The sequence below is a fragment of the Coptis chinensis genome, chromosome 4 (genome assembly GCF_015680905.1).
Source record: "Coptis chinensis isolate HL-2020 chromosome 4, ASM1568090v1, whole genome shotgun sequence".
In the NCBI taxonomy this organism is placed as follows: domain Eukaryota; kingdom Viridiplantae; phylum Streptophyta; class Magnoliopsida; order Ranunculales; family Ranunculaceae; genus Coptis; species Coptis chinensis.
Genome location: NC_141459.1, coordinates 9,945,521 through 9,969,106, shown reverse-complemented (window position 1 = coordinate 9,969,106; position 23,586 = coordinate 9,945,521). Strand labels below are relative to the sequence as shown.

At 35.0% G+C, this 23,586-nt stretch overlaps 1 protein-coding gene across 1 annotated transcript; it reads right to left on the bottom strand.

Annotated features, from left to right (window-relative positions):
- Window positions 1-7,223: 7,223 nt before the first annotated feature.
- Window positions 7,224-15,605, bottom strand: LOC147501766 (calmodulin-binding transcription activator 3-like). Its single transcript, XM_086606768.1, has 13 exons — window positions 15,326-15,605; window positions 15,019-15,138; window positions 14,510-14,625; window positions 14,217-14,305; window positions 13,450-13,492; window positions 12,488-12,659; window positions 12,203-12,334; window positions 11,725-12,047; window positions 10,847-11,392; window positions 10,028-10,707; window positions 9,289-9,868; window positions 8,135-8,458; window positions 7,224-7,485 (listed from the first exon to the last, which is right to left on the bottom strand). The coding sequence occupies exons 1-13, from the start codon at window positions 15,363-15,365 to the stop codon at window positions 7,378-7,380; spliced, it is 3,273 nt and encodes a 1,090-aa protein (XP_086462894.1). The 5' UTR covers window positions 15,366-15,605; the 3' UTR covers window positions 7,224-7,377.
- Between the last annotated feature and the right edge of the window lie 7,981 nt (window positions 15,606-23,586).

Sequence of the window (23,586 nt, the reverse complement as noted above, 5' to 3'; positions counted from 1 at the left end):
ATAGTAAGCCCAATTTCGGTGGTGCGTGGTCCAAAGATCGGACTGCGGAAGTTTCATTGACTTTTCTCGGCTTCTATTTTACCCGCGTTGACTTTGACTTTTCAGCTTTAACTGGGCTTAAAAAGGCTTTTTCTCTTTGAATCTTGACCTTTAATCATAGAACTTCTAAACAACCAACCCTTGATCATTTATCTCGCAAAAATGACGTATTTCTTTACATATTTGACTCCAATACCTGAAATACATAAAAGCACGTAAATAGTACTAACTCTTATTTATTATACACATAATTGATATAAATGTAATATTATTAAGGGTTAAAACTACAATTTTGGGCTCTTATCAAACCACCCACAAATAGTATTTTTCTTTATACAAGCAAATATGAGAAATTAAAATAAGTGACCAAAAATGGAGTTCTAACTAATCTCGTTTCGCTGAGTGCGATTGCATTGGCCATATGCAATAAGGTCTTAAACCACTAGGAATTCCCTAGTGGACGAGTTATAGCCTCGTGAGAGTTTTCCAGAGAATGTACTCACAAACTTCATCTATACTACAACGACTAAGAAATAAAATTTATTGTTTCCTTATTTATTCTCAGATATCTATACATCTCACTAGCAATGAATACATAATAATCAATTCGAAACCTAAGCTAATATATGCATAATAATCAATCATCTACAGATAAACATATATATAATGAACTATGCTATGAAATGCAATAACAGGTCCATTTCTGAAACTTTGGAATAGCGTCCTTAAGTAGGTCCTCACATATATGTCAAGACAAAAATACTATGATTTTTCCACTCAAGTTTCGCTCACTCTAGTGCGTAGTTGGCACACTTTACCTTACAATCTCAATGACACACAAGGAAGCCGAAGTGGATCAAACACAGCTATCACTTACTATCATACTAATCTATTCCTAATTGAGTTAAAGGTCTTTATTAGGTGTTGTGGGGATTAGGAGATAGTTTAAGAAAGAAGAAAATAAATATTCAAAATGACAAGTCTGAGATAATAGATTCTTCATATTATGTAATTAGAGAAAATATTGTGTCATTACTTTGCTTCTACACTTTGTTTCCATCCTTAGCCATTTTTTTTTCTTTTTCTTTTGGCTTTTGACTTTTTTTATTCTGTTTTTGGAGTTATAACTTTTTATTTTTTATTTTTTTTCTTTGGATGAAAACTTTTTTTTCTTATTTGAAGCAATTAACAAATTCTTAGTTTCACAGATCTTTCTCTTTTCTCTTTTTCATTTCATCTCTATTCTCAGACTCATTCAAAAATGGATAGGCTGATTTTTTTTTTTTTTTTTTTTTGTAAAAGGATAAGGAATTGTGGTTTATGAAAGGCTAAAGAAAAGGCTCAAAAGGTCAACTAGCGGAAAATAATTTCATATAAGTTTGAATTTCTTGCTATATCGATCTAAAAATGACCTAAATTCTCACTTAAGATATGATATAGTGATCAAGCAAGTGGACGTGTGATTTCTCTATTCGGAATTTACTTCTCCCTTGTGTCATTACTCAAATATTTCACTCATATAAGACTTTTCAGCTATATTCTCACAGGATTTGTAGAATAAGTACTCTAGCCTATATTTCAGAAACTTACTACCAATACAAACATAGATGCTCATGCAATATATTTATGGAAATATGCAATGATTATTACCTACATATTAACCTAAATTTATAAAAACTATTCTAATATAAGAGCTAAATTTCTGTATCCCGTTTTAATTAAATTGACGGATGGCAGAAACTCTGCCATCTGTACCTACCAGACGCAAAAACTGACAAATTTCATTCTTCTTTTAATATACAAACTCACTCCAATTCATTCCATTCCAATACATTTCGTTCATGTAATAGAGACAACAATCCACACATCCATTCAACTAAACAAAATTCATTCATTAAACAAATATGATTCAATTCATTCAACTAAACAAAATCCATAGAAGTAAATCAAAACACACATAAAAACAAATTTTAAACTAATTTCCGCTCGAACCCTCGCAAGCTTGCCTCTTCTTTGATTTACTCACTCGTTGTGATTCTCGCAATGTCAGTTCTAGCACCTACGCTTCTAACTCTGCTACTCTATCATGTGTCTTTTTCTTCTATCATGTGTCAAATAATGATTATTTGGTTGGTTGTGTCCTAAACGAATCTTGGCGCATCCCAAATAATGATAGTATTCACGTTTGGTTGTACAAAAAAATCAATAACTTTAAGAAAAATCATCACTATAAACCAAATATAATTCAAGTTTCAAAATATAAACCAAATACTAACCTCATCTAGAGTGTCAAAATCTGGGACGAAGTTCGGAAGATAACTTTGATCAACATGAGGTATAGGTATGGCAATGTTAACATGCATTCTCTGAGATGTAACTATGCCATAGCTCCATGGGTTATCCGGATCGGAAGGAGCTTGAACAAAAGACTCATAAGGACCTTGAGATAAATAGTAAGGCTCAGCAGGGTGTGGGATACGCAAATCACTTCTAATAGCCTTATGTCCACAAAGTCCATGTTAGCAGCTCTGTACATGTTAGCAGGCAAATATAGGCCCCTTGAGACATGATCTCAGTAACTATCGTAGTCACCATTCACATCTAAACATAGAGAAGCTTGTGGCCACAAGTCTTCATGCATTCTAAGATAGGACCTCCACTGACTGACTCTTCCCAATGGGCACATATATATTATCCGGAGGAGGGTGTGGGATGAAAGGTGTACCAACGATTTGGTGCCAACACTTATCGCCCAGGTACCACATGATGATACCTCCAAACTCAAAGACGATTCGGTGTATTGTAAGATTATACGAACGACGTACACGGTGAATCATCTCACGTAACCGAACATCATTCATGGTATCTCCCTCATATCATCAACATTTAAGTCCATATATCGAGTATGAAACCATGGTGTCCCTGTATCACCAATGTCGACCTAGTATCGAGTTGGTTACGATCTAAGTGAATGTTGTGGTGTCCTTGACCAGTTCGGCAATCTTTAAAGTCATTCATCCATGCTCTAATCTGTGGGATAATATCACGGTCCATGTTCGGTCTCAGAAGAGGAGTCATGGTAGGTACTCATGCCACCAATATTATCATAAAAACAAATATCAAAATCAAACTTGTACGTAATTTAAAAATTATAATACTATCATAAAGTTATAATACTAAAAATTTAAAATTTACTTGTAAAAGATGGGTGAAGCCACCACATTGACCATCCGCAACATTAGTTGTGACTCGGCATGCTGGATCCAACGCGTAAATCAAAGCTCCAAACATAGCATCACCCCAATCATACTGATGCATGTAATCTAACCAAACCAAACACTCTATCCAACCTAACCTCAATGAACTATCACCCGTGGGTAAGAAACACTGTGTGATTAAGTAAAAATAGAATGCTCTCAAATATCTCTCCTAATCTGTACCCGTCGGGCACCAACCTTCGTCACTCTCTTTCGTCTTCTCTATGAACTCATTCACAAAAAAGGAGGGTTTGATCCCCCCCCCCTCCTTTAGCCCAATGCTCCGGCTTTATATTTGGCCAACTTTGTTATGCATAATCAAAAGTTGCGAACCGACCTTCTCCAATCGTAACGATATTTTCCCTTCCTACGCTAATTCTCGTGAGCATAGTAACATCCATTGGAGTGATCCCTATCTTGCCTTGTGGAAAGTGAAAAGTGTGAGTTGTGTCCCACCACCGCTTGATCAAAGCGTATATCAAACCACGGTCAGCATTTTGATAACCACATCGAAACAATTACCCAAACGGAGATTGTAAAATTTCATTTCTTATGCCTTCAAAACAATCTCTTTTGGCAACCATTATCTTCCACCAATTGTTCATGGATGCCCAACAACACCGCAATTTCATCTCCCCGTTCCCTCCTAAACATTTATTCATTAAAATTAAAGAAAATACAAATTATGATGTTAAAGAAATCAAATTTAACGATCAAATGATTACCATATTTACACGATGATAGATGCAAGTTTCCAGATTTCTAGCCAATGTAGCATGTGTTAGTGGATCGACTGGGTTCGGAAATTGAATTACTGGAGGGTTTTGCAAATTATAGACTTCATCGACGTTTTCATCCTCATCGACGTTTAGTGATGACGTCGACTCTTGTATCAATCTACTAACTGATTTTTATTGAAAAATCGTTTACCCTTGTTACTCATTTTGCGTGGCACCTGCAATTCAATTAACAATATCCTATTTATAACTTCAATTTAAACAAAACGCACAATTTCATACTAACAATCATCAATTCCAACATTCTAATTCAATCAATTCAATTCAATTCAATTCTAAAATCAACTTTCAATTCAATTTTAAAATCAATTCAATCACAATTCAATTCAATTCAATTCAATCACAATTCAATTCTAAAATCGATTCAATCACAATTCAATTCAATCACAATTAACATTTCTAAAATCGAATATAATTTCAATAGGAGAGAGTGAAACTTACGAGTATTGAGCACAAAAAGGAGTGAATTGAGGAATAAATGAGTGAATTGTTTTTGTTTTTGGTTTTTAGGAGTGAGGAGAGAAGAGGATAGAGGAATTGAGGAATTGAATGAGTGAATTGAGAAGAGATTCGTGTGTTATAGTGTCTGGAGTGTACAGACAGCAGAGTTTATGCCATCTGTTGCAATTTAACATCTGAGCAAACAAAAACTCTCGCCGTCCAGATCCCGAACTTAACAATTTGCTAAAAGTCCCCATTGAACTGGTTTTTGAATTTGAACGCAAATTTGGTTTGGGGCTGCTAAAAGGCTATATAAAGCACCTTTTAGAAAGACCCATTATAAACTGCTCCCCATTGGACTTGCTCTTAGGAAGTCCTCGTGTTGCACCTGTCTTTAGTCATACCCAAAAAATAATAATAACATATTTGGGTAGAATTGAAAGATTTTTTGTATTAATTTTTTTAGAAGAACACATTAGGATTGAATGAAAATAAAGAATTAACGTGGTTTTAAAGGAAAAAAAAAAAAACATATTTGGGTAGAATTGAAACAATTTGTTTTTGTTTTTAGAAGAATACAAGAGTTCGTGGGGTTTTCAAAGTAAAAAAAAAAATTTGTTTGGGTAGAATTGAAAAACTTTGTTTTTGTTTTTTTGGAGAACACAATTAGTATTGAATGAAAAGAATTTGTGGGGTTTTTAAGGAAAAAAAATGTTTGGGTAGAATTGAAAAACATTGTATTTTTTTTTTTAGAAAAACACATTATATATATAATTTAATGAAAAGATGAGTTTGTGAGGTTTTCAATAGAACATGCTCTGGAACAATGGTTACGGTAATGTACACGCCAAATAAAATCCAGCTAACTTGGCCATGGAAGAAGTGCAGACCTGTTTAATAAGGAGTTTCTATTTGCTTCTACGGATAGTAAAATCCAGCAAACTTGGCCATGGAATTTAATATGGAGTTTCTATTTGTTTTGGCCATGGAATTTTTGGCCATGGAATTTAATATGGAGTTTCTATTTGCTTCTACCGACAGTGCAACTGAATCAGGTCACTACATCTTTGAATCATTTAGCGGTAGTTTCATTTGTTTAAACCCCCTACATTTGTTATCAATTTATAATTTTTTTTTTTTTTTTTTTTTTTTGTAAAGTTATCAGTTTATAATAAACCCCATGATGGGGATGGTTATATGAACTCCACTAAAACGAACTCCAAATGAACTCCACCACTTAACTCAATGAACTAGAAGCTGATTTTTGGTGGAGATATTTTCGACACAATAGAGATCATCCTCACAAAAAATCAGTTCATTTGAAGATGTACAACCTCATCAAAAATCATTTAGAAAGTTATGAAATTATCCAACGGTCCAGATTTTTTTAATTTCGATACAATTTTTGACAAGGTTAGACATATTCAATTGAGCTGATTTTTGGTGGGGATGTTCTCCATCATGAGATGTACACATCCACAAAAAATTAGTCCTCAATTCATTTTTATGAGTGGAGTAACTTTGGAGTCGCTATAAGGTGGAGTTCATATAACCATCCCCCCGATTTACCCCAACACCGTCTGACTTTTATTCCAGTTCCGTTGATATTCCATCTAATACCAAAATTATTCCTGAATTTCAAATGTAAATAGAAAAAAGACAAAATTTAATAATAGTTCTTTTTAAAAGGCCAACTAAACAAAACTGAAATGGAAGTCAGACCGCGTAAGAGGTTACAAATGTAGAGAGTTATAAAATAGTGTCAAAAGTGGGAGGGTTAGACAAATTAAACATTTGACACGTAAACAAATTCAAAATTGTTAGAATATTTATAAGTTTTGGATTAGACTAATTTTTGGTAAATATGATCTCCTAACTATTCTAAACATTATCAGAAATAATCAAAAAAATTTAAAAATTCTAAACTTGCCAATTATAATTACCAATTTACAAAATTTAGCTAATTGTAAACCATTCATTTTCACTATTTTTGATACTATATTTAGCAAGTTTAGAAATTTTTTATTTTTTTATTATTTGTGACAATGTTTTGAATAGTTGTGAGATTACATCTACAAAACATTAGCCTAATCCCAAATCCAAAATTTTGAGTTTGTTTAAGTGTCCAGATAAAATATGTCCCTAAAACCTCTCCCATATGTTATTTGTAAAAGTACCATGATGATTAGGAGTTGAGACACATCTCGACAAGGTCATTGGAACCGGATAATTTTCATCATATTTTAATTTTATCACCTACTCAGTTACTCTTCAACCAATGACTGCATCTTATGAGGGATGGTGCAGCAAACCCAGAGGTATCCAAGCAATACTCCACACATTTTGTGGTGTGAAAATTCTGTATCAGATATTTAGATCCATACAACGACTGGAAGAGGTGTGTAGTAGAGCAGGGGATAATGGGAAATGCTTCATTTTATTATTCAGATGATGATTGAATCTACAAAAACAAAATAGCATCATAGACCACCATTACAAATTTACAATCAAAACAAAAGATGCACAATTGAGGAATCTTACATTAGAAAGAATGGTCAACTTTTTCCAACGGCAATCTTCAAAAAGGATTAGCTCCAACGTACTGCTATGTCAGCTAATCCATGTGACATAAATATGTGCAATGCATTGGCAGAAACCAGTACAACAATCAAACAAAGTACTCTGTTCCTTTTGGATCTTAAAAAGGATTAGATTGGCTAATAGGATACATATTAGATGATGTCATTAAATACCTACCAGATACAGGAATTAGCTCAATAAAATATAGAAATTGGAGTGAGAATATACAAGAGCAATTACATTGGCAGAAACTCACCAAAGCTTCACATACACATAAAGGTGTCATCGTTCAACAAATTTTCGAGGTCAATCATGTCATCAAAATTATCAATTGCATCTTCTGAACTGCTTAAAAGACTATTGTGTACAAGCTGCAGGAAGATACGAAGGAAATGAGAAACTAAATTGAAATAGTCTTATCCTAATTCTATGTCAACCAGTGCTTTATGTGAGAGTGTCGAAACAAGTAAAACTATATCCACGCTACAGAATAAAATGAAACAAGTAAATAGTCCTACCCTTATTTTATGCCAAACAGTGTCGAAATTAGGTTGAGGAAAAAACATTTAGCCAATTGGAACGTGAATATAATGAAATCAGGAGTTCAACAAGGGATTTGCGTTATTATGCAGTTGCCCAACAACCATACATCATAATACATGAAAACTCCAGTAAACTTGATATAGAAAATGATATCAAAGAGTGTCTCCATGCATCTGATACATGGGACGCACAATGCTGACTGGTACATAAGACCTCAAGTAAATAGTGCCCTTATTTTTGGGTTCCAGCTTTTTCCCCAATTTCATTTATAGGTCTTATTATTTCCACATCAAAAATGTTCATGTAAACAGTAAACCATATCTTTACATGCATTTTAGCTCAAGGAACAATTCCTGTGATCAACATATTTCATAGAGCAATACCCATCTTAGTCCCTTTTTTAAGTTTTTTATTAAAGAATGGCAAGAATATGCTGAACAGTTTAATCTTTAAGTAGTTGCTACAGAGTTTATGTACCTTTGTTTCCTGGAAGTCCGTGACAACAGTCAGTAGCCTACGATATTGGTCTCTAGCTTCTGGGTACTGAACCATGGACTTCACCCTGGCAAGTGCCTTCTGCAATCTTTCCTCCGTCTGTTTTCTTCCTTCTTTCAGAAAATCGTAATCATCTTCTTTTGAGGGCCCACTTTGCGCACTTGGGCCCCCGGTAATTGCATCCGACTGGAACCCACGCAAGCCACTTCCTTTCCGTCTCCAGCGTAAAATTACTTTCTCCACAATTCCTACTGACCATATGATCGATCTGTAATGTTTCCTGACATGGTGCCCCCTCACAAGGGCCTTTTGACCAAAAGATTGAATGTCAGAAGATATGTGGGATGTGAGTTTAAGAACAATAATCATTACAAAGAACTAGAAGAGTAGTTTTAATAACAAATCGAGAAATGTGGGATAAGAGTTTAAGAACAATAATCATCATAAAGAACTAGAAGAGTGGTTTTAAACGTCTTTCTACTGGAACTAACAGTGGCACAAGTTAAAATTTGTAGTGGCCATGAATGACAGAGAACTTAACATGTAGATGACTAGATGTGTATGAAATGAAGAACATTCTCCATATACAGTTTGGCAATGAAGCTGCTAGTCTATGCAGCTACAACGTATATAAGCCAGATTCGGTGTTGGATTGGCTCACTCTAAACTCTACAGCCTGATTTTTTTGCAGCAGATATAGCTGCTTTGTGTGGAGATTGGGTCCTTATACCATTTCGTGGATCATTTGGAAACTCAGAATGGCAATAATTTTCAGGATAAGGAGTTTGCCCCAAGTCTGTGATTTGTCCAGTTTGAAAACCTTGTCTTCCATTTGACATAAATGAAAATTGAATACTTGATTAGATGGTGGTTACTGTAATCTAGTCTGGTTTTTTCTTTTGGTCTCTTGAGTAAATCCCTCTCACAGTCACACCTGATACGGTTATAGTTGTTGGGCTGGTCAGTAAGAACTGGTCAATTAGTGTCACCTCAGTTGGGAATTTGGAACATATTAATACATGCAGATGTCGTTTCCTACCACTTCTACATTTTTTTCTTCGACTGTGAGTATGAATAAAATCTTTATTCATCACAAAGAATTTTAGAAAGAAACACGTGGAAAGAAAAGCACACACCTGAATCTTGATAATCCGTTGTCGAATTACCAAAAATTCCTTTCTTCCTTTCCAACCACGAAATTTGTTCTGTATTCGCATGGCTGCAACATGTACGGGTTCACCATGCGATCCCAGTCTATGTTTCTTAACAGAAATGAGTGAAAGAGCACGCTCATCTGACATTCCAAATTTTTTGTCATCATACTCAACTAACTGCTTTCTTTGGAATGATTGTATCCTATACACTTGATGTATACGAGCAGCAGCTTGAGTAGCATTACGAACAGCAGTAAGTGAGTCTTTCAAAGAGGCATCTGGCACACCAACATCAAAGAATTGTGAAGCATTTTGATCAGGAACTTTCTGTGAAGCTTCTGCCTCTGTAATATCTGCTGGAGTATCATCCTTGGTGTCTTTCATAGTAAGAGATGAAAGATGAATGGTCAAAGAAGATTCTGCAAGGTAACCTGCAATCCCTTTGTGTCCATTCATGTAAGCAAGGTCTGCAGGTGTCCTGCCCGAAGGAAATTTGGGAGTTGGATCTGTTAATGCTCCAGGAGCTGCATCGAGAGAAACGAGAAGACCAACTGTCCGCTCCCTGAAAAGGAGTTAAAGAGAGAACTATATTATTACAGTAGCAAAAAGAGTGTCTTAAATGGTCTTATTTCCATAACAATTCTTGCATCTACTGAAACCTATTGCACTATGTACTTTAGCGTATATAGGACTTTTTTGGTGCACCAAAATAAAAACATACCTGCCACAAAATGCAGCCCAGTGAAGTGCAGTCCATCCATTCACATCACGGAAATTGATATTAACACCAGCGGCTACTGTTGGTGCTATAGCCCAGTCATAGCCAAGAGCACCTGCTAAATGTATCACGCCTTGACCTTCTTTATCTAACAAATTGGGGCCTTTACCGTCTTCAGTTACTTTCTGAATAAGCCATGAATTCAACTTCTCTTTTAGAAGTTGCTCTTTTTCTTTCTCTGGGTAAAAGCCACCCATAGTAGTATTTACCATCAGGAACCCTTCATCATCTTCTTTCATCATCAATCTGATACTACCACTTCTATGAGAATTTTCACCATCAATTTCAACGGAACCAGTATGACGGACAGAACCCAAGGATAATAAGTTTTGAAATCGTATATGAAGGAGCATATCACTTGTGCCAACACTATTAGGATCAGTCATCATGAAATCTTGAGTACGGCTGACTCGGAATTCAAATTCTCTCACTTCACTACAAGCCACCCTGTTGGAGCATGTTACGTAAAAAGGGATCCTTCCCACTTTGTGATGTGGAGCATGGCATTGAATAACATTATTTGCTAAAACCTCAGCTGGAACTTCCACTTCCCCAAACATGCACGACCATTTATATTTTGCTAAATCTTCTGGACTCTTTAGGAATATTCCGGAAATTAGTACCTGTTTAATAATTTATTAGAAAAACAGTAAAACTCGTATTTAATAATTTTGTTCAAGACCTGTAAAGTAAAGTGTGCCATATAAAGCTTAGGCAAAATGCTTTAGCCAAAAACAGACCAACGGAAAGAACTTCACCTACCTTAGTTTCTGAGCCTTCATAGGCCCAGTTTGGTGAGAAGTCTGTAATACTGAATAGTTGCTCCTTAGAGAGTGAAGGGCTCAATGAGTAAGAATCCAAATATACTTGAGAAGAGATGTTTGCATCGTCAGCAACTCTCTCACTTCGAACAATATCCCAGTCAACCCCAAAACTGGTTTGCCTGTTCGAATTATCTACCTCCCCTTCCAATTCTTTACTCATCCAACGGGTGAAGCTGTCAACTTTCTTCAAAGCTTCAACTGTTCTGACAGAGTTTAGAACTGGCTGCTTAATAGTTGAAAAATTATCTTCAGTCAGATAATTTTCAAGATTTGATTCCAGAAGAGTTCCAAGTTCTGCATTTGTGAGCTTCTGGAGGTTATTTTGCACAAAGTTCCCATTTTGTTGTTCAGGGTCCATACAAAAGGGTTGGGAGAAAGACGTTTGTTCATGATAGTTGCAATTTAGATCATTCTCCAGCTCCAGATGTAAATTCGGTTCCATGGGCCATTTAAATATATGTGAAGAAGTGTCTTCTAAAGCAATCTGAATAAATAAATTAAGCAATTAGGTTAAAGCTCAGAAACATGAAGAGAAAAATGAATCTAAATACAGTACTAGACTCAAGGAAAGAGTCAATAGCTAAAATAGACGATTTCCATTCCTAAAACTTGCAGTGAATACTACCAACCCCAATCTAATTAAATGTGTTAAGGAAGTGGCAAATAATAGCAGGCGTCTAAACACCTATCCAGACTAATAACCACTCAAGCATGTAGACGTTTTTTAATATAGCACCTCTAACTTGCATATGGAGCTCACAAGCATGTTAAGCACTACTACCAAAATACTTGGATGAAACAGGACGGTTATATTACCTGCCATTTCATTTGGCCTTCTGGTCTGCCCACAACTTCTTGCTGGAAATTAAGCTCATCCGAAAAAAGTTTCCCACGTATCATATTCTCTTGTTCAGGCAAGTTTCCAATACTGGTATATTGGGTAGATGAATCAGAATTTCTAAATCCTGAATTACAACGTTCTAGGACTTGTTCCCAGGACGCCGAGTCGAGCTGTTTTGGGGGATCAAAATTTAGTCCAAACGCAGTATCATTACTGTATCTATATCTATTTTCTTGACCGAGCGAGGCGTTATTTAGTCTAGTACTAGCTGATGGGTTTCCATTTCCATATATATCATCTGGAAATAAATTCAAAACGAGGGACAAAATAATGGTGAGAATATATCATATGTTATACTCATACCAGATGAGTACGAAAAACAACCAAATATTTATAACTAAACAAGAAACTGATGAAGAAGAAGAAGAAGAAGATAAAGCTAAATGGGCTTACAATCGTTAGTAGGAAAAGAAACTGATACACATGAGTCCGAGAGTCGAGGATCTGCTTGGACTGTCCCAAACTCGTCCTTTATTTGTCGTAACACAAGATGAGAGTCAGATAGGGAACTTGCCGGATGAAAATCTGCCGCAATAAATTTGTGTCAGTTGCAACAAGAGTTTAATTGCATTCAACAGAAATAAAACATGTTCAATTGCTATCATATCTCGACCTAAACTAATCCAGATCCTTTAGCTAAAGAATAAAGAAAATAAAGTAGGAAGCCAACTGATTTACCAGATTCAATATCTTCATATTCTGATATCTGACCACTGCTAAGACTTGGGGAATCCATAGGTGAAAATACATGATTAGAATTTGTGGGAACACTTGATGATAAAGGACTACTCGCCTCAGAATTGGAAACAGCTTCAGTGTCTTTTAGGCGGTTAAAACTTGTTTTGCTGCCCTGAAAATAGAAAGTTCCTACATTACAGTGTGCCAATGCTGAACGAAAATCATGAAACTATCGTACGCAAAATACTTTTGAGTATAGATGTTTAAATGGTAAAATATAATCTTTTAAAGGCTTCAGAATGGTGGGTACAGGCAACCATCAGTTTTTAAGAAGCCAAAACTAGATAAAGAGGGGGGGATTATTAGATATAATATTGAAGTCCTGACGTCCATTGACTACAAAATTCAAAATTCATGTGGGGTATAAAGTGTTCTATAATCTTGTTTCCCATCTCATTATCAACACTTTAAGACCTAATAAAGTCACCAAACCCCAGTAGATCAACACATAATGCAGCCAATGTACCATCTGTTGCACAAAATGATTCATATTTAATTATTTATAAAACTAAGAGACTGAACTCGTGGGTTTCTTTAACCACTTTTGATTTGCGAATAATCAAAAGTGCTACAGCTATATATTATTCTATGACACTTACAAATGTGAGTAGCACATGAAACAAGACAAGTCCTGGTCAAAGCATATAAATATTCCTCTAACATGTAAAGAAAACTACTTGAGCGACAGGTTACTGGGTTAGACCGTGCAAGCATGCAATTCTGACTTGGCCAAGTAACCAACTTCAAGCATGCAACCATATAAATACTTGTGAAACCTATGGACCGACTAAAATGAGACGTAGAATGAAGTTAATACAAGCTCCCAACTTCCAGTAAACCCAACAGTTTATCACATTAAGAAGTAAAGACAACAGCCAAACTGCAAGAGTTTGAAATTCAACCTTCACTTCCCTATAATGGACAAGAACAATGTGCATGTATGCCCTGCAACATCAAACAACAAGAAAATATATAAAACAGGAAACACACACACAAGAAGAAAATTAATAGCAGTAAAAAGGAAATATAGTAAACAAATAAAACAAAAGATAACATAGTGAACACATGAATGTGAACATCAATAAAACGAGAAGATTGAGAAAGCAGAGTGCAATTGTTTACCCTAAGCAGAACACCTCCCATTATGTTATTAACAGAATTATCTTAGTTACACCCCACTGCTTACTAAAAATACATACATAATAGTCTAAGTCACACTGACATGGATACGAAGTGTTTGACACTCAAAATATAAAAAGTTTGGGTATATCACACAATATGTGTCTTATATGTGTCCGACACTGACCGTGGATATGCATCCGACACGGATTATTTCTAAAATATGGCATGTCCATGTAACACAAATAATAGTAGATGATATGACTAGCTATTATATAACTTTCTCAAAGTGTTTGCCAACAAATCATGTTATGAAGCTTAACTGAAGAGCAATTTTACATGCATATGTTGGTAATTTAGAGTCAACGTTACTCGTAAAACTTAGAACACATCCATAGTTTTTATTTACTTACATATAACAGTATATGACTATAAGTATATAAGTAAACATTTTATTCACGATAAGATAATACAAACCAATAAAAAGTGAAAAACCAACAGACTACAGCATTTAGAGCAATTAAGGCATAAAATCGGATTTGATACTCACTCTTCTAGCAACCAATAAACTCGCCTCTGAAAAGTTCCCTTCTCTTCTCCATGGGCGTAATAGCAATGCAACACGTCAACACTTCCAGCCTACAATAGTGCAATTATATTAACTCTATGTTGCATAAAATTTAAACTTTGTTCAACATACATAATTAGTTCACTAGAAAAGGGAGACTAAATTACATCAGCAAAAACTTACAACAGTTTTAGTTTTAAAAGCATATCCTATAACTGTAAGCACAAAAAGGCTAGTAAAAATACATACTAAGGAAAGTAAATAAGTTCACTTACCTTTAGCCTCTCATGAGCTTCATTCACAGTCTTTCCATCTTTTTTCTTCCGCCAATTATGACCATCCTTTCTGAAATATCTCAACACCTTCCGATCAAAAAGAAACAATGAACCACCTGATGAAGAAAAGGCATGAATATAAGATGTGGTGAGCAGGTATTCATATTTTGTAATAGGCGAAACTGTTAGAGCAGCAAAAGGTACGATAAAAAATGGTGGCTGTTAACAGATGCCAAAACTCTTTTAGTTCAAATCATCTAGTGTGTGCATATAACCCTTCCCCTCCATATAATATTACAAACAGTAGTCAGGCATTTGTGCAAAGTGCTGTTCTGTGCCTCTTAATTTCTACAACTTTAAACTGAATTAGCTTTCTACACAGATCAATTTCTTGTAACATTTGGCATTATTGGACGTGGTATTGAGATCTTTAAAGCAATATTTGTAATCAGACTCTAAATGTTTTGAGACACCAACCGGGAAAAAGACTAATAAGTAGAGAGGCATACTTGGTGGCTTATTTGGAGGCTCTGGAGAAATACGAAACCTTCGATAATTTTGAAGAATTTCACAGATTTCAACTGGGCGCAACCATCTTGTTTGTGCTTCCTTAAGTATCTGTTCAATATCTGCACTCAACAAAGATAAAAAAAAAAAAAAATAAATAAATAAGTAATTCTACAATATCCACAAAATAAAAGCACAGCGGAGCACTATTAGTCAGTCACGGGTATTTATCTAGTAAAGCAACTTTATTAATTTAATGCAACAAAAAAAAAACAGAATTGAATGAGAATATAAGTTAGTTATTTTTACCTAATTGATTATCCAAAGTATACCGTCTAGTCTCCGCCATATTTTAAAAAAAAAAAACCCTAACCAAATTTGTTTATAGCTATACTGGATTTTGATCGGATCGAGACCGGGTATAAAGTTCTTCTTATGGAAACCGCGTTCCTGTCAAAATATCTTTGTTTTTCAGTAGAGAGAGAGAAAGAGGGTTGGCTCGTAAATGGAATTTTCCAGGAAAGTGACGAATTTTTTATTACTTTTTGGCAGTGAAAGAGTTTGACTAACGTTTTATCGTTTCAGTTATAAAATATAAAATAATTAATCGGTTTCTTTTTATTGGTGTGCCAACGTCTTTATTTACGTATTTGGTGAAGGACTAAATGGCAGTAATTGGACCCTCCTGGTCCTGCCTCATTTTATCAAAACTTTCGTGCGCGCGATTTATGATATACCAGCAGAAAAATATAAATTCCGTTTGGAATTCAGCAATATCGAAATTAATTTGCAAGGTATTAAAAATAATTGGAACACGTTCGGACTCCTGATTTTAAACCTTTATTATTGTCCATCCACTTAAAGTTTAAGAGTTTATAGTTAGAGTTTTTTAACATAACAATGGGTCTGAGGTGGAAATAATAGTGGCTGTGAAGATGAAATTGATCGATGGCGATGGAGAAGACAAAGACGAAGTTTATGATAAATGATAATTTATATTTTGCCTCTACCTCTTTCAATTTCATCATTTTTTTTTTAAATTATTATTCAATTTCATAATATATCATATATTTGTTATTCAATTTCATCACCAATAATTTATGTATATAGTTACAAATTTCAAAATTAGTGGAATTCTAAAATGTTTAAAAATCTAAATTCCGTTCGGAATTCCAACAACAGTATCGAAATTTGCAAGATAATAAAAACAATTTGAACACGTCCTAATCATCAAATTTTAGATTTTATCATTGTCCATCTACTTAAGTTTAAGAGTTTATATTTAAGGTTTATTAACATAAACAGTGGTTGTTGTTAAGGTGGAGCAATAATAATGGTAGTTGTTATGGTGAAATTGATCGGTGGTGATGACGAAAAACCGAAGTTTATGATGAATGATAATCTCCATTTTCCCTTGACCTCTTTCAATTTCATTATTTTTTTTCTAAATTATTCATCAATTTCATAATATAGCATCTATTTGTTCTTCAATTATATATCCTCCAAGATCAGGGAATTTGGAACTAGGTTTAGATAATTAGATATGGGTTAATCTTTATAAACATTATATTTTAATGTAATTACGATAGATTACATTTTGATCATTTCGATTTCGATGTTATTTCGTTTTTATCTTAGATCAGTAGTTATTTGCTTAGATTATGAGAGAGCAAAATGGGATACATAATACTTATAAAGCCCAAGGGCAATATTGCACCCAAAAAAAAAATGTAGGGGCAATTTTGTAGTTTTAAGTACATGACTTTTTAGTAATTTAGATAAAATATAGAGACTAATATATAATTTAAACAAATTGTAAGGACGGTTCTGTCTCTCTCCGTTAAAAAACACCCCCAGTTATAGTAGAATTCATATGTGGTTTTTTCGTTTTTCCGATTTTGCCCTCGCCAAACACTATTATTACAACCCATATCACAGCCCATGCCATCTAAAATTTAAACAATTTCATCGAAATTCCAAACAAATTTTCACACTATTATTATAACCTATGCCATCCAAATTTTCGACAATTTCATTAGAAATTCCGAACAAATTTTCAGAAATTATTATTTTGTTTTTCCCAACAAATTTAATATATTTAGTCTAAATTAGTGGGGTTAGTGGCATAGTTATCAATTCGTAATACGGCAAAAATTCGATACGAAAAATATTCGAATAAAATTCGAGTTTCGATAAGAATTTGTTTTTTCAATTTGGATTAAAAAAAAGCAGAAACTGCAAAAGTTCGTGTTCGTAATTAATTCGAATATAATACGAAGCAAAAAATAAAAAAAATACGATAAAATTTGACAACATACTCAGCAAACTTATAGTGACAATACGAATAATTCGCGAATTAATTATTTCTTGCCGAATTAATGAATTATTCCGTATTATTGAAAAAAAATCGACACTTTTAAACGTTTTCCAAATTAAACAATTATTTCATGAATAATTCGCCAAATTGCTAACTATGGTTAGTGGGACCTCCTTACATCTAGAGCAACAAATCAGGTCGGGAATTAAATTTTTTAATGATCGATTCAAATTTGAATTTTAGAATCGGAGTTTTTTATTAACCCGATTAATTTCGGTTTCGGATATGTAGCATAAAATAAGTGTGAAAAACAACAGGCGCATCGCGCGTGCCAGAATAGGTTTCACACTCATCGAGCGTGCCTAGAATGCTAATTTTTAGATAAGCATTAGCCATGGCAAACACCGTTCGCACAAACCAACAGTTTTATTTTATATTATTTTATCTATTGTGGGCTCCCCACATCTTTATGTTTTGTTAAAGTCCCAACACTCTTCGAACCACACTTCTTTTCAAGCTTTTTGACACTTCTTTTAAAGCTTTTTGGTTTTGTTTCAAAACAACATGCCTTGGCACGCGCGAGAGTACTAGTAGTTATCATAAAGTATATGGACTGTCCCGTAATTCTCAGAAAGAGTAGGAATTGTTATGTAGTTTACAAAAAGCATGAGGACCTAAAATCTAAAAAAAAAAAAAAAATGTAAAATGACAAAATTTTCCCATACGTCCACCCACAATTACTATTCACTTTACCCCATATCTAACTACTTTAAAGAGCCCCCTATAGGTTTTTTCATACATTGTTTTTCCAATTTTGCCCTCACCAAACACTATTATTACAATTCATGTCATAGCCCATGCCATTTGAAATTTCGACAATTTCATTAGAAATTTTGGACAAATTTTCACACTATTATTACAACCCATGCCACAACTTATGTCATCCGAACTTTTGACAATTCCATCCGAAATTTCAACAATTTTATCAGAAATTCCAGACAAATTTTCAGAAATTACTTGTTTTTTGGTTCAAGGTGGGTATTATAGTATTACTATATATATATAGTAGGGTTTATTCGTGAAAACCCCCGGTTTTATGGCATGCTTTTGTGTTTACCCCCCAAATTTTGAATCATCACAAAAGTCCCTCCACTCCGTCCTGGCCCTGTTAAAAAATCATCCATATTTGCTCTATTGCCTAAAATACCCTTGGGGGGTAAACATAAATTATTGGAAAAGAATCGTTAACATCTGTCTAACGTTGGCAATCGATTAAAATACCTATTTTAGCCCATTTGACTTTGACAATTGTTGACTTTATCGTGAAAAACCATATTTAACCTTTGTAACAACGGAAAATCATTATATTTCTCCCCAATCTCTTAAAGTATAAAACCCCCCAAATTATTACAACCCTAATTAAGAAACTCTAGTTCTCATAACTGCTACTATCATGGACACGGATCTAGCTGTTTGTGCAACACTTATTCTCATAATTGCAACCCTAATTAAGAAACTCTAGTAATTGGTACCCGATCTAGCTGTTTGTGCAACACTTGAGGTACGTTGTTGAACTTTTAGTTAAGCATTTGAAGTTTTGTTTGTAACCTAGTTCTTGACATTGCTGTATTTGTTAATAATATTTGTATTATCACCTCGATGTCACCATTTGTACTTCATTCCACTAAAAAATGTTACTTTTTTGTGCATATTGTTTCCTTGTTTGTTTGCAGGAGAAAAATAGTTGTGTACGATGATAGAACTTTTAGATTTAATTATGGTGGGAGTTTTAAAGTAACTAAAGGAGGAGGCACAATGTTGAAGTGTTACATTACGAGGGAGGGATATTGTGGATCTTGAGTGTTTGGAGAAATTTGAAGAAACAACCTTGTTGGGATTGGTTTCTTGGGTGACAAAGAAAATTCCGTGCCCTCCTATTCCTGTGATTGAAGTCAGTTGGATTAAAGGTCATGATGTTATAGTTATTACTTCAAATGCAGACTTGTTGTATATGTGGTCTCATGTTGTGAATGATAACGAAGGATACACTCACTTGTATTTGAAGATTATTAAAACAGTTGTGATGAGTAGTGATGAGGATGATGGTAATGAGGACATTGACAGTGAAGGTGGATATTTTAGTGGTGGTGGTGGTGGTAGGTACTATAATCGAGGTTATGACAGTGAGGGTAGAGATTCAGGTGATGGTTGCCCTTACAGTGATGATGACAGTGTGCATGAGTTTGGAGGATATACTGGTAGAAGAAAATATAAGGTGGGGAAGGTGTTTGACTTAGCTGAGTGGCCTGATATTGAAGTATATGACAAGCTGGACAACTTGACAAAAGACAGGTTCCAAATGAAACACAAATTGTTGGAATATAATATTGATAATGGTAGTGGGGTTGGGGGCATGAACCAAGTGGAGGGGACTAAGGGGACCACTCTGTTGAAAGACCATCAATAAATAAGAGTAAAATGGGATCTGCTAGTTCAACCAACCAAAAGGGAAAGACTATCCAGACTGAAGGTATTTTTCTTCTCACACTACTATTTTCATAAGTCATTTTTGTTACATTTGATTTCTAAATTTTGTCTCCAATGATTACAATATTGCAGAGGATGTTGCAGCTAATGTCAGTGCTTCAAAAGGTTTGAAATGTTTACTGATTTATATATGGGGTTGAAACATGTATTTGTGTTTCCATTTTTTTTTTTAATTTGTTGATTTGTTTATATTCATTTATAGATGGCCCTGTGAGGGTAGAAATCAATTTTGATCAAATTGATGCATAAGAGATATATCATAGTGATACTTCATCAGATGAGGATTATGTGCCTATTAAGGGTGAGTCTGATAGTGATGAAACTGTTAGGGGTTTTGTAGATGAGACTGAGGTACATCAAACTAGGAATGCTCATAACCAGTTGATGTAGATGATGATCTTGTAGACAGTGTGATACATAACACATTTCAGATATCAACTGATGAAGGTGTGACTGGTGAGGAAACAGGTTTAAAGCTTTATGTTGGGCAGAGGTGGAGTGATAGATATGAATGTAGAAAGTATGTAAGATTGTATGCTATTAAGAATAAGTTTGTAATATGGTTTAAAAGGAATGATAGTGAGAAGATAGAAGGTATTTATAAGAACAAGGGCAAGAAGCCTTGTCATTGGAAATGTTCATCAGGGTAATGACAAATAAACATACCATGAAGCTTATAAAGCTTAACAATGAGCGTGCATACATGTGAGGCTGATGCTGAAGATAGAAATTCAATGGCTAATGCTACATAGATTGCAGAACAAGTTGAAAAGGACATGAGGTTACATTTCAAAACTTTTAAGCCTATTGACATAAAAAAAAAAATAGTCATGCATAGGTTCCAAGTTAGAATTAAGTACTGGCAAGCTTGGAATGCTAGGAACCTAGTCATGGAGAGAATACATGGAAACTATGATTTGTCATATGCTAAAGTGGATGAGATATGTAGGCAACTGTTGATTTCTAATCCTGGTAGTATTGCTAGATGTAGTAAGGATGTAAGTTATATGAGTTTCACAGGTTGTTGTGTATCTTTCAAAGCTAGCATAGATGGTTTCATCAAAGGGTGCAGAGCTCTTCTTGGACTTGATGGATGTTTTCTGAAAGGGAAGTATAGGGGAGTTTGCCTCTCAATCATTTCTTTAGATGGTAATAATGGGCTATTTCCCCTTACATTTTATGTCTGTGTTGTAGAGAACACACTGAGACCTGTAACACTTTTTTAGATATTATGGCACCACATCTCCTTAATCACCCTGAGAAGCTAACCATTATATATGATAGGCATAAATGTTTAGTGAATGTTGTTGGAAACTATTTCCCCAACTGCAATCACAGATTTTGCTTCAAGCACATAGTGAAGAACATGAAGACCAGATGGAGGGTCTTGGAGTTTGAAGCTTGGAATGCTGCAAAGACTTTCTCCCCAACAGACTCATGGATGTGCTTGGGAAGAAAGAGGATAATGCAAATCAGTATTTGTTGACTGAAGACATTACTCTTTAGGCAAGATCACATTTTGATCACATAACCAAATTAGACCATCTTTCTAACAATTTTACTGAAGCATGGAATAGTTTCATATTGGAAGCTAGGAACAAACCAATTGTGAAGATGATGTCATGTATCATGATTTTACAGATGAAGTTGTATGATAGGAAGGAGAAAAGTAAAGATTGGACCGATGATGAGTTGGTGCCTAGGGTTAAGGAGATAATCCGCAAAAAGGAAAATTAAATTGGGGAATTCAGTTTTGCTCCAGCAAATGACAACAATTTTCTTGTGAGAAATACTTATGGAAAGTGGTGGGTTATTAGTTTGGTGAACAGGACATGTGAGTGCAATAAATGACAAGTTACAGGGACCTCTTACATTCATGATGTGGCTGTGTTAAAACCAAGGAGGTTTTAATATGTTGAGTAAGTAGTTTTGTTTTGTTTTTAAAATTATTAAAAGTGTTTTTCTCATTTTTACTGATTTACATATTGTTTTATTTGTTATTGGGGGTTTTGAAGGCACTGTAGCCCTTACTTAACTGCCAAAGTTTACAAAGCTGCATGTAGTAGTCATATCACACCTTACTTGCATGAAGATGAGTGGGAGTTGGTTAGTTTATGGCTAATTGTTTTATACTTACTTGTTGTTGGTTATAGATGCTTATTTGTTATACTTACTTGTTGCTGGTTTTATACTTACTTGTTGTTGGTTACTTACTTATAGCCTCAACCAGCTGAGTACACTTACCCCCACTAAGACAAAGACAACCAGGGAAGCCTAGAGTCAACAGAAGGAGAGCTGAAGATGAAAATGTGAACTCAACTAGGTGCTCAAGGTGTGGAGTGATTGGGCATAATGTAAGGGGGTGACAAGGTGGTGAGGTGGGTTCAAATCCACCTTCAAAACCAAGGGGAAGAGGTGGGAGGCCTAGAACTAGATCACTTCCAAACCCATACCTGACTAGACCACTTGACCCTACAACTAGGTTACAAGTTCCTGAAGGTACTGAACCTGTAAGAGGCAGAGGAAGGGGCACTAGGGGTAGAGGAAGAGGAGCACAAGGCAGTCAAACTAATCAAGTTCCTGGAGGTACTGAGGAGGGCACTCAAGATGTGAGAGGCAATGAAACTAATCAAGTCAATGAAAGTGTTGAAGGTGTTGTGGCTATGAGAGTAAGGGGAAAAGGAAGGGGCACTAGGGGAAGGGAAACGGAAGAGTCAGTGGTCAAGTGATTGAATCTAACACAAGCAATGAGGGTGATGTACCTGTGAAGGGTAGAGGAAGGGGCAATAGGGGTGGCAGGGGAAGAGGAAGGGGTAGGGCAAATGCAGAAAACCAAACTGAAGCATCTTATGGTGATGGACAAACTCGACCACCAACTTCGAGTCCACAAACTACAACGCCACAACACCCATGCCTCCACCAAAAAGAATAAGGAAAGAAGCTTCCTTGAATGATATATCAAGTCAAGCATCTTGCACTGGAGGTGTTTCATAGCCAGCTTCACAACAAGGATGACCTAATATTATGCTTGGTATTTTGAAAACATTTTGGAAACATGTTATTTTGTTTGTTAGACAGTTAGTTATTGTAATATTGGTTAGGGTATTGGTGTTTGGTTATGCTGTCAGTAATTGTGTTGTAGTGTTATGGTTGCAGTGCTATGTATTGGTGTTTGGTGTATTGCTGTCGAATTGGTGTTTGGTTATGGTTGTAGTGCTATGTGTTGTAATGCTATGGTTGCAGTGTTGTCAGTAATTACGTTGTAGTGTTATGGTTGCAGTGCTATGTCTGCAGTACTATGGTTATTTTGGGGACTTATGTACTTATGTATGTTGTTAGTAATGAATGTGTTGTGTGTTTCTTAGATTTTGAATTTGGTTAAAAATGTTGCAGACATGTCTCCAAATATGAAATGTCATCCATTAATTTAAGGAACATTCAGATACATTATTTTGGAACTGACAGCTTCTTGACAAGTTCTGCTACATCAGTTACATTGCCCTCTATTTGCATCTTAACAAGACCATCAATACATATCTTCAATTTACCCTCTTCTTCAGTTGGCTTCTTCAATTTACCCTCTTCTTCTGTTGGCTTCTTCAATTTGCCCTATTCTTCTGTTGGCTTTTCAGTTTACCATTTTCTTCTTTTTGCTTCTCCTGTTCCTTCTCCAGTTCATCAAACCACTTAAAGCCACTGCATATTG

What these genes read in the sequence shown, in the direction of transcription:
- LOC147501766 (XM_086606768.1), bottom strand. Translation starts at nt 15,365, where the DNA reads ATGGCGGAGACTAGACGGTATACTTTGGATAATCAATTAG. An exon ending in GCCTCCAAATAAGCCACCAA is followed by an intron (nt 14,626 to 15,018) that starts GTATGCCTCTCT and finishes TTTCTTCATCAG; the next exon opens with GTGGTTCATTGTTTCTTTTT. An exon ending in TTCTTTTCCTACTAACGATT is followed by an intron (nt 12,048 to 12,202) that starts GTAAGCCCATTT and finishes ATTTATTTCCAG; the next exon opens with ATGATATATATGGAAATGGA.